Source organism: Mytilus galloprovincialis, chromosome 13 (assembly GCF_965363235.1).
Source record: "Mytilus galloprovincialis chromosome 13, xbMytGall1.hap1.1, whole genome shotgun sequence".
Taxonomy (NCBI): Eukaryota; Metazoa; Mollusca; class Bivalvia; order Mytilida; family Mytilidae; genus Mytilus; species Mytilus galloprovincialis.
Genome location: NC_134850.1, coordinates 70,954,996 through 70,972,024, shown reverse-complemented (window position 1 = coordinate 70,972,024; position 17,029 = coordinate 70,954,996). Strand labels below are relative to the sequence as shown.

The 17,029-nt window shown below is 30.7% G+C and overlaps 1 protein-coding gene across 2 annotated transcripts in view; it reads right to left on the bottom strand.

Annotated features, from left to right (window-relative positions):
* LOC143055966 (G-protein coupled receptor dmsr-1-like) overlaps positions 1 to 16,487 on the bottom strand; it is a 122,872-nt gene extending 106,385 nt beyond the window's left edge. The window contains exon 1 of one of the 2 annotated variants that reach the window (XM_076229031.1): positions 16,437 to 16,487. In XM_076229031.1, the coding sequence (XP_076085146.1) occupies positions 16,437 to 16,453 (17 nt within the window). In that variant the 5' untranslated portion in view covers positions 16,454 to 16,487. Of the gene's footprint in view, positions 1 to 2,541; positions 2,672 to 16,436 lie in introns of those variants that run through there. The other variant, XM_076229032.1, reaches the window with a different exon arrangement.
* Between the last annotated feature and the right edge of the window lie 542 nt (positions 16,488 to 17,029).

The following is a 17,029-nucleotide window of genomic DNA, read 5'->3' as shown; positions in this document are numbered from 1 at the left end:
ATCGGTTATTTAATTAGTTTGTGTTGATAAGTCTTTATGTCGTCGACTAATGATTTTGATTATCACCTGAGATCACATCGGTCATGTAATTAGTTTGTGTTCATAAGTCTTTATGTAGTCGACCAATGATTTTGATGATCACCTGAGATCACATCGGTTATTTAATTAGTTTGTGTTGATAAGTCTTTATGTAGTCGACTAATGATTTTGATTATCACCTGAGATCAGATCGGTCATGTAATTAGTTTGTGTTGATAAGTCTTTATGTAGTCGACTAATGATTTTGATTATCACCTGAGATCACATCGGTCATTTAATTAGTTTGTGTTGATAAGTCTTTATGTCGTCGACTAATGATTTTGATTATCACCTGAGATCAGATCGGTCATTTAATTAGTTTGTGTTGATAAGTCTTTATGTCGTCGACTAATGATTTTGATTATCACCTGAGATCAGATCGGTCATGTAATTAGTTTGTGTTGATAATTAAATTGAGAATGGAAATGGGGAATGTGCCAAAGAGACAACAACCCGACCATTGAAAAAAAAAAAACAACAGCAGAAGGTCACCAACAGGTCTTCAATGTAGCGAGAAATTCCCGCACCCGGAGGCGTCCTTCAGCTGGCCCCTAAACAAATATATACTAGTTCAGTGATAATGAACGCCATACTAATTTCCAAATAGTATATATATATAAGTCTTTATGTCGTCGACTAATGATTTTGATTATCACTTGAGATCACATCGGTTATTTAATTAGTTTGTGTTGATAAGTCTTTATGTAGTCGACTAATGATTTTGATGATCACCTGAGATCACATCGGTAATTTAATTAGTTTGTGTTGATAAGTCTTTATGTCGTCGACTAATGATTTTGATGATCACCTGAGATCAGATCGGTCATGTAATTAGTTTGTGTTGATAAGTCTTTATGTAGTCGACCAATGATTTTGATGATCACCTGAGATCAGATCGGTTATTTAATTAGTTTGTGTTGATAAGTCTTTATGTCGTCGACTAATGATTTTGATTATCACTTGAGATCACATCGGTTATTTAATTAGTTTGTGTTGATAAGTCTTTATGTAGTCGACTAATGATTTTGATTATCACCTGAGATCACATCGGTTATTTAATTAGTTTGTGTTGATAAGTCTTTATGTAGTCGACTAATGATTTTGATGATCACCTGAGATCACATCGGTAATTTAATTAGTTTGTGTTGATAAGTCTTTATGTCGTCGACTAATGATTTTGATTATCACCTGAGATCACACCGGTTATTTAATTAGTTTGTGTTGATAAGTCTTTATGTAGTCGACTAATGATTTTGATTATCACCTGAGATCAGATCGGTCATTTAATTAGTTTGTGTTGATAAGTCTTTATGTCGTCGACTAATGATTTTGATTATCACCTGAGATCACATCGGTCATGTAATTAGTTTGTGTTGATAAGTCTTTATGTCGTCGACTTATGATTTTATCACTTTGGTATCTTCTGTCAATGTTATGATAAGATAGTGACACAACTGGTCACCAATACAAGTTTTCGCTAGAAAAATGGACTTTGCTCATCGTTGAAGGCCGTACTGTGACCTTTAGTTGGTAATTATGTGTCATTTAGTCTCTTGTGCAGAGTTGTTTTATTGGCAATCATACCCCATTTTCTTTTTATACATAAAAATACTAGATTCGTGCAGTATTTTGTTATTTAACATTTTATTCCGTTTTTTTTTTTGCTCGGTTTGATTCCCTCGGTTATGTTTTTGGCGTAGTCGATTTTTAAATATATCAATCGGTATCAAGTCATTTTGATTGTATAAGTGAAATAAAGTGTTCATTAATGGTCACTTAACATGGACACCTTTGAGGATAGCATCTTTATAGTTTACCTTGGTTGTAATAAGTAAAACTAAAATATCTCTTAAAAAGGTTTCCTGACCGATCAATAATTTTAGCTTATTTTGTTTCTCGCATAATGCTACTCTGACTTATTGATTCAATCTTATTAAATTCTAGATGTTTTTGATTTTATAATGTACATCATTTATATAATACCTTCTTAATATATTTAGGATATTCAACAATATCCCCAAACAATCAGTTTATGTTGGTCAAATGTCATTGACTTTTCACTTTTTGAATTTGGATATTGCATATTCTATGAATACTTGTTCAAAAGTAATTATTTAGACGCATATAAACGTTGTTCACGATGGTCAAACGTGGAGAAGAAGGACCAAAAATATCACGTAGCTATAGCGCAGATGAGCAATTTTGATAAAATAACTGTCAAAAAAAGTTTAGAAATATCAAATTTGTAAGCTATATATAAGATTTCATAATAATAATTAAGAAAATAGTAATGTAATGGCAGTACAAATACAACGTAAAAAAATGAGGACAAAACGTGAAAAATATTAATAAGTGGAACTCTAAAGTGAATTCAGAGACGATAAGTCCATAAAAAATCAAAAGTGAAACCATCAGATTTGATATACTCATCGTCAAATGATTAATAATATTCTAAATGCTTACCTGTTTGTAACATGATAAATCGATCTCCTTTGTACAAGACATTCTTGTTACGTATACATTAATTGATGAAATCATGACTCTTTATATTAACAGCGAAGAACAATATAAAACCTCTCTTGGTTTATGATTATACCAGTATCATTTCCACAGAAAACAATTACATGTACCATAAAAGAGTCTGACTATGTTAACCAAATTAGATCACATTCCGGTAGATATCAGGATTATGTCTTAGCGTACTTTTGATATACAGATACAGGGGTTAAATACACATAGTTTTTAATGAATAATTTGTGTTTTAAATTGTTGGACTTTTTCTTTCAGTTTGATCTATCCTTACAGTTACGCTGTCATCGACATAAAATATGTTACTTTTACTTTCCGTTTTGAATTTGCCTCTGAGTTCAGTATTTTTGTGTTAAATTTTTTCATACTTATTTTAATAGTACAGATTTACATTTATTTTTATATACCTTTGACTTTGAGATGACGAACAGCGCTGTTTCTTTGCTTTTTGTTTGTGTTTATTGCTCATGTTGCTGATGCATAAATTGATTTTGTGTCATGGATGGCCAATAATATCCTTTGTTTTTTTCCATCGAATGTCCTATGTTTTTCGTATCTGTTTTGGTAATTGAAAATCCGTTCTAATTCATTGCAAATTATGGTAAAGGATCTCCGGAGTTTTTGATTCTAGATATTAAGTGTATTATAAATTCGTACTGTAATATGTATATAGTTATATAAACCTGATAAAACAGGGACGAAAGATACAAGAGGTACAGTCAAACTCGTAAATCGAAAATAAACTGATAACGCCATGGCTAAAAATGAAAAAGACAAACAGACAAACAAAAGTACACATGACACAACATAGAAAACTAAAGGATAAGCAATAGAGAGAAAAATAATAAGAGGTAGAGGAAAATCACCAGGGCAGCATGCTGTGTAATATCATAATATGCTAAATGCGCCTTTCTTCTGCACTGAACTCGTGAATGAAACTCAAATCATACTTTTAAATATAAAATCAATAACGTTTAAAGTTCAAAGGCATCTGTACCTTTTAGTTGAAACATGTATTGCTTTGTACTATTTAAAATAAAAGGAAAAGAAAATGTACACAAAATGACTGCAACAATTGTTTTTACCGGCAAGACTTCGTGGCTGGTAATACAATCGGGAATATAACGTTTAAATTGGATTGGCATCAACCTAATACATGTTAAATCGCATTGAAATACCCATATTATATATTGGAACACCAACCCGCATTTGTCAACGACATAACCACTAGTAACACCCATACCAAATTAACTGGAAAATCAAACCCTTACGAAGTTTAAGACCATATACAGTAAAATTTTCTAAAAAGTTGTGCAACACAGAAAGCTAAAACTGAAGTAGCTGACAAGTAAAGAATATATACATATAATCAAAATCAATAGTCCGTTTGTAATTAAAAAGTACAATAACATTTTTTTTTATGACATGCTATATTCTATCTAGTGAGTAAGTTCAAATTATCTAATTTTCAGAGTACACAACTTAAAAAAGACTGTGCCTTTACAATGAGCACCTTGGTGTCATATAAACGGACTATTTGATAAGAAATGCCATATTCCATACGTTGCACAGGACATTGTAAGAAACAAAATAGATGGGGGAGGTGAACCGTGGTTTTATGACTAGAGCAACCACCCTCTTATACGGCAATGTAAAAACGTGACAGGAATACAGTAAAAATAAATTTACCAAAACTCAAATTCACAGAATATCATTTAATAGTCGATTACAACATGTACCAATGTTATAATTTAATACGCAGACGCGCGTTTCATCTACAAAAAACTCATCAGTAACGCTCAGGTCACAATGAAGCCAAAGAAGTACAAAATTGAAGAGCATTGAGGTCCCAATGTTCAAAAAATTTATGCCAAATACGGTTAAGGAAATTTATTCCTTGTATAAGAAAATCGACAAATTTATAAAGGAAACCGAAAAATTCCATCGGACACTTCCTTTGAATCTACGACAGTACACACAATCACGATCAAATGATGTATAAACTCTGTGTCACACGAATGTATAAGTACTATAGTCTCTATGGCAGGCATTCTTTGGTTGGGCTAACTATTCTGTAAGCGTCACTTCAATTGTACGCAAAACTCGTTTATATAGGCGGCATTGATTAAACGTGTAATTTTCAATTCATGTAATGTTTATATAAATTTAAAAAAATTCATTTATTGCAAAATTTATTTAAAATTAAAATATCGATTTGAGAACAATTGGCACTAAACGATGTATCAGGTTTTGCAATTTCAATGCTTCTTTCAGATTTCAACTTTTAGAAAAATTAGATACAGAAAGTAATTTCGACAAATATTCTCTCGAATGAAAAGATTTTTTGGTATTTTTGTATAGACAATTAACCAATAAAAGAGTAATCTGTACGAATCAAGATTCACCACAAGATCTGAAAGTGTCATTTAAAGACATTGTGCACTGCTAGTATAATCAGCTTAACAAAATAATCTCTACGTATTTACATTTTCAATCCTAGCTATATTGTTATGGTATTTTGCAAAATACAGATAAAATATGCAACATGGAATTACCTTCAATTTTTCAAATCATTTTATCACTTTACTAAAATAGGAAGCCTCTATTATAACTATAATAATGACATATTATAATGTTTGAATGATAAGTCGGGTACATTTTGGTTAGTTTCTTTGATATAATTAGTTAACTTTGGCGTATCAAATTATAAGCCTGGTAACTTTGATAATTATCTACACCACTGGATTGATGCTACTGCTGGTGGGTGTTTCGTACCCGAAGGTATCTGCAGCCAAATAGTAGGAAATACTAAGGATTTATGCATATATTACCTAAGTACCTAAACCGTATTTAGCACAACATTTTAGAATTATGTTATCTTAATGTTCTTCAACTTTATACTGGTTTGGCTTTCTATGTACTTTAATTTGAGTGTCACTGATAAGTCTTTTGTAGAACAAACACGCGTCTAGCGTCTCAGACTTACCTCTGCTAACTCATATAACTGATATGTTCAGAGCTGATAGCCAGACTGTGATTACCAGGACAGCAGTAAGAACTCGACGACAACGTCTCAAGTTGCATTAATAAATCAATATGAAATGCAGGTTAATCTTAACATACGGATATAACGTTACTGATTATTACATTCTTCAGTTGTGTTTGTTCCGTACTTAATGTAAAATGTTGTTTGATTTACAAATATAAAAACATAATTTCCGCCAAAAATGTGTCAATATTGTTTAACAGCGTTGTCTAGTTAATTTATTTGCACTATATTATATCATAATCTTTTAAAGTAGAATCTAACTGCTGACTAGACATGCTAGAGGAATCATAAACTCGAGCTCATAGCTTTAACACATTTAAGTTCAGCTCATTGACTTTTAATGTGCTGAAAGTTTAGATGTTCATGAAGTATTAAGAAAGATAGAAGAGTAATTCAATTCATTGTTATTCGTTGTTAACACTTTTGTTTCTCATTGACGTTTAAACAAACCACTGGTTTTTCTATAATTTGATTCAATATTTTGATTCTTATTTGTTCTTATATATTTTACTTTATTTGTACTTTATTCAGAAAGTGGGTACTATATACAGTATTCGCTATCAACTATAAACAGGTTTCGTTATTTATTTGTACATGCATGTTTATTTGAATTAATGAGTCATTTGTTCTGTATGTCTGTGGTTTTACCAAAATTACCAAAGTTCAAGAAAACTTCTAAGCGTAAAGTTCCTAATCAAAATGCAAAATCACAAGTTCAAAGACGTCATTCGAATTGATAGCAACTGACATATTCCTGACTTGTTTTTGATGCGCCTACTTTAAATTCATAGTTGAACGGTCGACAATACAGACGGACAGACGAAGTTGATTGCAATATATTCTACATTGATCGTCCAATTTTCGTAGCAACTGACATATTCCTGACTTATTATTGTCACATTAATATGTTGTGTCTGTGTGGTTGCTTTCCACTTTTGTGAATATGAAGGATATATATTCAACTACCATGTATACAAGTGGGAGGTTAAGTTAGCTATAATTAAAACCAATCTCCTGTTCTTTTTTTGTTTTTATTGTTTATTGTTAAACAGTTTGAAGACTTCGCACATAGCTGTAATAGTCAATTTGAAAGCAATATATTTATTTGTCAAATTGGTTTGAAATACTGAAACTGAAAACCAATTAAGTGAAAAAAATGTGATAAAACAAGTAACATAATATCTTTACAAATGTTTTTCGTTTTCATGTATTGTAAAAGTTATAGTACTGTAGTGCACACAGAGTATAAATGCACCTATCAAATTTTAGGCTGATAAATGTTGAATATCACATGCTGAATATTGAAATCGAATGTTGAATACCAGGTAAAACATATGTTTTAACTTAATGTTTGAAGCTGAATGAATTACCAACTGCACACAGTTGTTTTAAAATCTTCAGCGTGTCTTACTTTTTTATTTCAAACAGTACACTAGAAATATATTTTGTTTTTAATTACACCTCATGTAAGAATCCTGGGTTTTGATCGGTTGATAGCTAGTGTATTTTCACCAATTTACTGCTATCAAATGAATATCGTTCATTTTTAACGTTGCTGGATATATGCAAAAAGAATATGCCTTTTTTACCCTCTCTGCCGTGATATTTGCCAAAAAATACTCTAGCCGACTTGACGCTTGTAACGTCACGATCATCAATGCATTTTAGACATTCGGTGTAATTAAACAGATATATCATGTTATTGAGGGGTATTTGCCTTACGGCTCGCGAAATTCAACATTCTCTCGACTGGTATTTTTGCAAATACCCCTCAATAACATGATATATCTGTTCAAAAGTCAAATATTTGATTTTAAAGATATTAATGTCAAAAATAAACTATCCTAATAGAGAGATGAAAAGAAACATTTTCGTTTTTTTTAACAATAAATTTGTCTTTTTTTCTTTCCTGAAATAAAGCTTTATTATTTTAACCCTAATGTTTTTCGTAAAAAAAAAGAATATTCCTCATAATAATTGGACATACATTTTTTTCTCTATTGCAAAACAATACAAACATAACTGCCGTGTGCCTAATATTATACCAGATAAATAAGGGAGGAACACATTCGATATGAATTATGGAGGAAAACTTCAACATGACAGAAACCCAAATATTTCGTTGTTTTTATTGTTATTTGGTTGTTGTATTAACGTGTTACCAAACATCGATCATGAAGAGAAGTAGTTGTCACCTATCAAAACTAGATAACATATCGCATCATGTGTATATAAAAGCAATCGGTTAAGAATAAAGTTAAACAATATTGCCACCGTACTTACTGAAAATACAGACGGACAGACAAAGTTGATTGCAATATATTCGACATTGATGTCCAATTGTTGTGATTATATAGAACTATAAACAACTGTAATACAAGTTGGAGATTTACCTATCTAGACAACGAGGTTTTATCCACCATTTTTATCGGAAAAGAGTGAGCAAAGTCAGGAAGGTGACAGGTGTTTTCCATTAGTTCCGTTGGTTGAAAGTCTAACGATCAATGTAGATTACTCGCAATCAACTATGTTAAATTCAAAGTACGGTAGTATTTGAAGCAGTATAATGTTACGAGTTGATCAAAGGTTCGACAAAAAAAAAATGGTACCAATGCAAAAATATGCATTTTTTTAAAAATCTGCTCACAAGCAACAAATATACATTTTTTCCAGCATAGAGAGATAATTTATGCCTTCTTATTTCTTTACATCTCCTGAATACAAAACTGATTCATCAGATCGACAATTAGCACTCGTAAATTTGACAACTAACCAATCCCTCAGAAATAACACCCCATCGAATTATTCTGACTATTTTATCTGACATTTTTCAAACTTTAATGTTATTTGCAATTGTATTTGCATCTTAATTATATAATGCAGATGTGACATGATCTGTATGTTAATTTTAGGTCTGAAATCGTTTACAACATACAAGTAAATTTGAAATAACAGATGTAAGTTTACAAAATGAAAAATAAAATTTAATGTTAAATTTTGATTGGAAACCTTGTTTATTTCTAAAGACCAAATTAATTTCCCTTAAGAATATAATGTAAAGAAGAGTTGACTTAGTGTACATTTTAACAACCATACCGATCTCCAAAGTAAAAAAAATAATGACAACATTTAACATATGGTAAAACAAAGCCATACACTCTATCTTCATGAACGGCTAGTATTGATTGTATACTAGTATATAAAACAGATAGAGCATTATTTACAATACGCATGATGAAGGAGAGATTTGTTGTCATTTGAATACTAGTATATATATAAGGTTTCCTCCGTCCCCTCGATAAACTGCAAAATTATTTCATATTAACTCTCGGTGATTACATTTTTTCCAAATTCTAGAGAATGCACTAGTATATATATTGCTTTTAATTTACAAAACAACTAAATTAATTATGCTAAAAAAATAAAAAAAAACAATAATACATTGTATGAATTTAAACCTAATATATATATATACTCAATAAATGCAATATTTAAAATGTCCATGAAATCATAATAGAAATTAAAAAACTATCTACAATTCATGACTTTACAGCTTTTGCGATTTCAATGTTTCTGGTATATTTCAACATTCATATAAGTTAGATTCAGAAATCAATTTCGACAAACATTCATTGCTTTGAATGAAAATGATTTATTAGTATTTTTGTATCGAAAATTAACGAATAAAAGAGTAATCTGTACTAATCAAAATTCACCACAAGATCAAAAAGTGTCCTTGAAAGACATTTATGCATTGCTAGCTAGTTTAATCAGCTAAGAACATTGTTCGGAGTGCATTAAAATTTACAATCCTGGCTATATTGCTATTGTATTTTGAAAACAACAGATAAATAAATGCAACATGGAATTACCTTCAATTATGCAATTAAATTTATCATTTTACTAAGCACGTTCTTAGTAAGTAGCCTCTATCATAACTATCATAATCATATATTATAATATATAAATGATAAGCTGGGTACATTTGGTGAGTTTCTCTGATATAATTAATATACTTTTTTACACCTTATGGTGTCTTTGTCAACTTACTATCAACTGCAACTTTGTTTTTGGTGATTTTGTCAGATATAATTTTATCATTTGTTTGAATTTTAAGACTGATGTGTGGTATGTCTTTGATGCATGTTTACACCGTGTTGGCTGCTAGATCCTAGCTGGTTATATTTTATGATTTAGTTATAGCACATGCACCATCAACCAATCCGTGGAGAATCGACTATGGCACATGCACCACCAAACGTTGTAATTTGAGATTTGCTATTAATAGGGGGCTCAATCACATCTAAAATACAGTATTGTTATTCAACGAGTCTAACACTAACTATTATATAAACAATCACTGACAAAAAAGGAAAGGAATATATATTTTAATCGTGTATGAACATAAATCTTCTACTAGCTACTCACACTTAATGCTCCCAACAAATCGCGTTGATGGTTTATTGCTGATATATGGTGAAAGCATGTAAGCAGACTGATATAACCAGGGCAGCAGTTAGCCCCAGACGGCGATCAACAGTTGTTGAGTTTTTTAATGATTTAGATTTATTATTAATTTTCTATTAGAGTCATCAATAGATCAATACGATATGCAGGGTAACCCTAACAGACAGATATAATTTTACATTCTTCAGTAGTGTTCATCCCGTACTTTATATTAAATGCTGTTTGTTTTACCAATATAAAGTCACATTTTTTTCCCAAAAATGTGCCAATAATGTTAAATAGTGTTGTCTAGTTAATCTATTTGTACTACATTCTGTCAGAAACTTTTGCAAATAACTAAATACTGACAGGAGGAATCATAAAATCCTAGTTTTGACCCATTTAGATTTCAGTAGAAATGACTTTCAATGCGCTAAACGTTTACATATTCATGAGGTTTTGGAAAATAATTTAATATGTTGTCAGTCTTATTAACAATTTTGTTTATAATTCAAGTTTTAAACAAACCATTGATTATTTCATAATTTGATTAAAATTTCATTCTTAATTGATCTTTTATAATTTACTTAATTTGTACTTTATTCAGAAAGCAAATGCTATATACAAATGGCACTCTCAACTGTAAACATGTTTTGTTAAATGTTGTATGCGTGTTTGAATGTAGTAGACAGTTGTGTGTTATATTTCTGGTGTTTGTTTTTACACATTTTGGGCTGCAAGATTCAAAAATAAAAATATCGAAAATACCTAAATTCAAAAATTCTAAACGTATATTTCCTTATAACATGCAAAATCAGAAGGTCAAATACATCAAAAGAATAGATAAAATCTGTCATATTTCAGACTTGTTGTTGTCACATTGATATGTTTTGTCTGTTGGGTTGCTTTCCTACTTTTTTTTTAATGAAAATGATATATACACAAATACCATGTAAAAGATCTAGAGTTGGAGGTTAAATAAGCTGTTAAACCGTTTCCGACTCATCATTTTATTTGGTTTTGTCAGTTCTCCTTTTAGAATTTCCCTTGGAGTATGGTATTGTTGATATGCTCTTTAGCCTTTTTACAGCCGACAATACGGTATGCTGGAGGTATTACCGGGACCTGCATGCGCATTTACTCACACAGATGTCTATCTTTCTTTGATTTAAAGATATCTCATTGACAAATATATCAAGTCTCCTATACTATTTTGATTTATGTATTACTCTGTTTATATTGTTTATATTGTTTATTGTCAAATTGGTTTGAAATATGAAACTGAAAACCAATTAAATTGACAAAAGGTACTAAAACAAGTAACATAATATCATTTTAAATGATTTTCGTTTTCATGTATTGTGAAAGTTATAGTACAGTAGTGCAAACAGAGTATAAATGCACTAATCAAATGTTAGGATGATGAAGGTAGAATTTCACATGCTGAATATTGAAATCGAATGTTTGATACCTAGTAAAACTTTTAGATATACAAAGGCAATAATGTTTGCTGTTCCTAACGTTACCAGCCTGACACACCTGTTTTCAAATATGCAACGTGTTTTTACTTATTTTCTTTTATCGATCTCTTAAAACTTTCATTATACGTGCAATACGCTAGAATGATATATAGGTTTATTGTTAAATATTTGATTGTATAGATATTTATGTCAGAATGAAAACTATCATATAAGACAGATGAAAAGGAATAGTTTTATCATTTGAAACCTAATGATTTTATTATTTCCAAAAAAAAAAAAGAACATACTTCATAATAATATGACATAATTTATGTACACTATCTCAAAACAATGCAAACACTACTGCACTGTACGCAAAAGTACACTTGTTTGATAAGGGAGGAATTAGTTTAAACATATTTATTTATAGTGGATTGGGAAACAAGTTTTGTAATTTATATTAATCCTTTTCCACTTTGCGTGTGCGCGTGCTGCCTTGTAGCGACATTAGCCTGCTCTTTTTCGAAATCTACAACGGCGTCTTTAACGTGCAAGAGATATGGCTCTCTCTTAACACGGGTCAGCTATTTATCGTCTCCTTCCGACGGACTATCATCGTTTCCTCGAAACCATACTCGCAAATGGTGCCAAGGGAGAGCCGAAAATTCAGTTCCCGCGGTATAGTGGTTAGTACATCGGACTACTAACACAAAGGTTCCTGGTTTGATTCCCGTCTGGTATGAACATTTCAAGGGAGGAATGCATTCGACACGACTGATGTTGATGTAATTAAACATGACAGCAACCAAATATGTCGTTATTTGCAGACATGACATTTGAATTGTTAGTTGGTTGTTGTCGTTTTGACTTTAAACTAAACATTGTTTGTGAAAAAAAAAACGTTTTTGTCATCAAGACTAGATGATAAAATTGAGAATAGAAATAGGAAATGGGTGAAAGAGACTACAACCGGACCAAAAAGCAAAACACAGCCGGAGTCAACAACTGAGTATTCAACAAACAGACAAATCCCGCACCAGGAGGTTTGAGATATTACTTTTTTTTGATGACATACTCAGAATTATGTGCATTTCAAAGCAATCGTTGAAGATTAAGTTAAACGAGATCGCCGTACTTGTCATGATGAAAGGTAGGTAATACAAACTGACAGACAAAAGGATAGCTGGAGAACGAGAAGGTGATTGCCATATAGCCTCCATAGATCGTCTGAATTTGTGAATATTTAGAAATATAAACAACTGTATTACAACTAGAAGATTTTTTATCTAGAAAACGTAGTGATATCCACCATTTTTTTCGCGCCAGACTGTTAAAATTTTAGAAGGTTCAATTTTGTCCTTTTTTTCTATAAAGTTATGTATTCTTGTCAATCTTGTTTTCCTATATTGACACCTAAAGAGGGTGTGTCATATATGTTTTGAATTGTACACTAGTTGATCCTGAACTCTTCGTCGCATTAATTGTTTTTAGGGAAATCAATTTTGTCTTAAAAAATAAAAAATGTTTACAATTAAAAATCAATGGTTTAAACATATTTTTCATTTTGCAAATTAACATCTGTCATTCTAAATTACTAGTAACGTTTATCTTTTAAAAGATTTCAGACATAAAATAAACATACCGATCTTGTCACATCTGCATTATATGATTAAGATAAAAAATACAATTGTCAACAAAATAACAGCGTGAAGGTGTCGGATCATCTATTAACTACATGTTTAATCCGTTTTGGTATTATTTCTGTCACAATGGCCAGTTGTCATACTTGTTTGTACTGATTGCAGATCTGATGAGTCGGTGGCGTATTAACGGGGAAGAAGGCATGACACCCTTCCCTTAATTCTTAAAGATTACCACTGTTTGTTTGAAATTGCATTTTAAAAATACATCTTTTGCATTGCTACCATTGTTCATAGTCTAACATTATGCTGTATCAAACGTTACAGCTAGGCTTAAGTTTTTGTCGTTGCAATTTTTATACATTTATGCTGATTTTATATAGGTTACTTTCCAGAACACCTTAGTTCACCCCCAGTTTTTGGTTGGGTTCGTGTTGCTTAGACTTTAGTTTTCTATGTGTCCTGTGGACTATTGTTTGGTTTTGTCTTTTTCTTTTTTAACCTTGGCGTTGTCAATTTATTTTCGATCTTTAAGCTTGACTGCCCCTCTAATATCTTCCGTCCCTCTTTTAATCTATACCTCGAATTGAATAGAAACGCGAAATTAATTTCCAACACGACAAAAAAAGCTTATTTCACCTGACAAAATTAAAAAGAAATGCTACAGTGGTACCGAAGCTAGTGATAAGATTTAAATCGCAACCTAAAGTGAAAAAAGCCTGTGTATTGTCCGTCTTACATACATCGTGTGCTATGACAAATATTTAATTGATTATTGCTATGAAATATAACAATTTCATATTTTTCTTTATTCATATGCTGATCTAAGAATTAAAATATCAATCAAATTTTACGAAATTCAGCAATACAATCCAATTTCGTGTTCTTCGTCTTAAGAATGTAATTATGTGAGGTTTTTAAATTTGTGTCAAATGTTCGAACTCCTTGGTGTTTTTCAATACAAAACAATGTAAAATATTTTGCCCAATAACACTAACATAATTTTTCATATAAAACTTATTGCTCATGAAAGGTCATTTATCAAAATTTTAGAAGGTTCTTGATTTTCTTTCTTTTGTTTTGAGACCCAAATAATACCAATGAAAATATAAAGAAAAAGTCCGAGTCAGCGTTTTCCCGCCATATCTTAAATCTCAAATATCTGGAAAAGGAGGTCCATAACCTATCATTATTTTCAGCTTACTTTTATCCTTAATTGATGCTCTACAAGCTTATAGTATCACTTTCAAATTCTTAATTTATTAAATTTTCACCTAACCTCACCTAAGTACATTCTTTAACGATATATGTATCTGTCAATATACCTTCCTAAATAAATGCAACAGTATTATACCGCTGTTTAAAAGTCATTAATCGATTAAAAGAAAACCAATCTGGGTTAGAAACTAAAACTAAGGGAACACATAAACTTTAAGAGAAAAACAACGAAACAACAGAATACTGAAGTGCAACAAAAAACAAACGACATGCAACATACAGACACAGAAACGAATTATGTTAATCGAAAATAAGTGCAAAGGTAAATTAAAACTAGAGGATTGACATATAAACATGTTGTAAACTATAATGCCTTTCAATTAAGGAATGACTGTAAAAAAATTTTTTCTCTCTATGAAGAAATAACATAAAAAATTTGGTGCACACTGAATAACGCGCGAAGCGGGTTATTTAACAGTGTTCACCATATTTTTTATGTCATTTTGAATAGACAGAATAAATATTACAGTCATTTCTTATAATTTAATTCTAAATTCCATTTAAAACCGTAGAAAACCATGAAAAAACGTTTATGACGTCACGGTATTATTTCAAATTATTCTTTTTCATCTCTGTAAGATTTTTTCGATGTTCGATATTATTATACTCATGTGACAGCTGTTTGGCATAAGTTATCTACACAAGTTATTGTAAACCATCTTAAAGAGAGATATGATCAAATCAATGTTTCATAAATTTTATAGCCTTCGTTTCAGTCGGAGGGTTTCAGCTGTTTTTAATTCGTTTTGTTTAAATTTTCATTGGTTCAATATGCAATAAATTATAACATATTAGTCCATATGAATACAGATTATGTAGATGCAAATCCAGGCTCAACAGTTCTGATTCTTTTAGAATTTGGATATGTTTCAGGTCTAATTTTGTTAGAACAGTCCGATGCCGTTTTCATTTGGTTTTCGATGTCGAATAATTTTGTCTCGAACAACACTGTATTGGAAAAATATGAGCTATATGTGTTTTATTATAGCTTGTATATTTTCTAGGGAAGGGGTTGTGTTATCATGTTTAAATGATATAACTGTAAGATACTCTTAAAAAATGCCCATCGTCTCAACTTTCAGATTTCAAAGAATTAACTCCTAGTGAATTTTTAACTACTTAAACAGATTATGGGTTATACTGATCATCATATTACAATTTATATAATTTTAGCACATCCGTGTTACCCGTTAATATGTCCTCTCTTTTCACACATGCATACTATTACAAATTTGTCCTGGGTCAGTAACAAACTTGTTCTCTTGATACAATTATGCACCCTTAAAGTTAACATACTTATCCAATACGACTCCTCTTCGTGTTTCCTAACAAAAACACCAACCTGTTCTTCATTACAATCAATGCAATAGTATCTCATATGATTGATAAATAAGAGACAACGATTTTGAATATCAACGTACCTAACCTAGGTTTTATGTCTCCGTAGACTAATGATAACCGACCTCAAGCAAGACATCGGTCTTGTTTATATACTTAATGGTAGCCGTATCATTTTTGAAGGAAGGGTGTTCTTCAAAATTACATAATTACTAGTATTAGAGTTTCTTTTGGAACACCTCTTTACATTTGAACTGTCCCAAGATTTCCCACCAAATATCACAGTTTTTATGTTTTATTTAAGTATATACAAATGTATAGAATAAGGCTTCTACCGAACTGTAACTGAGATAAACTGTCTAACCTCAATACAATATCTTCACATTAGCTCGAAATTATATTTCCATTGAAGGTCATGTGACAATAAATGGACTTAATCACAGATTTTGTACAATTTTGCAAACATCTTTGACTCGTTTATCTTTAACTGAAAATCGAAATGATTTTTTATTTGCTGAAATATTAATGATTTATTTTTTCAGAAAAGGTGATAATCCATATAGGAAGCTCATACAATCCTCGAAAAAAGAACTAGAATGACTTGAATATAATATTTACCTGCTATTGGCTTTCATTAATTTCTAATCTCTGTATTCCATAAATAAAAGTTAAATGATCAGATATTGAATCCAACTACACGCAGCACAAAAGACTAAAAATAAGTCACAGTGATTTCGATCGATTTGGTTTAACAGTTTGTTTATTTCACACGAAAATCGTATTAGAAATTGACAAAACATAAATAACCCCTCAGCTTTTTGTAATCTACTATTGTTATTTTAACAGCTGTTATGGTGCAATATATGCAATATATTTTGAAAAAAAACCGGCCTACTTGTATAAAAAACAAAATTTTAGATTCTAATACATATCGGGCACACCAGCTTTTCAAATAAAAATACGTCATACTCTAGTAGAAAATTTAATTATCTTGATAAAGATGAAACCTCTTACATTTTGTGAACTATTACTTTTGTGTATTTCTTATTGACAGGATACTAGTTTTGTTGTTACAGCATTCATCATTAGCAAAGAAGTTTTCGATTTGATTCTAATGTTTTCGTAAAAAAATCAAGCACCTCCCCTAATCTCCATTGTGATCATTTTATTTTATTAACAATCGTTTATTTAACCCTTCACTTAATTTTTTT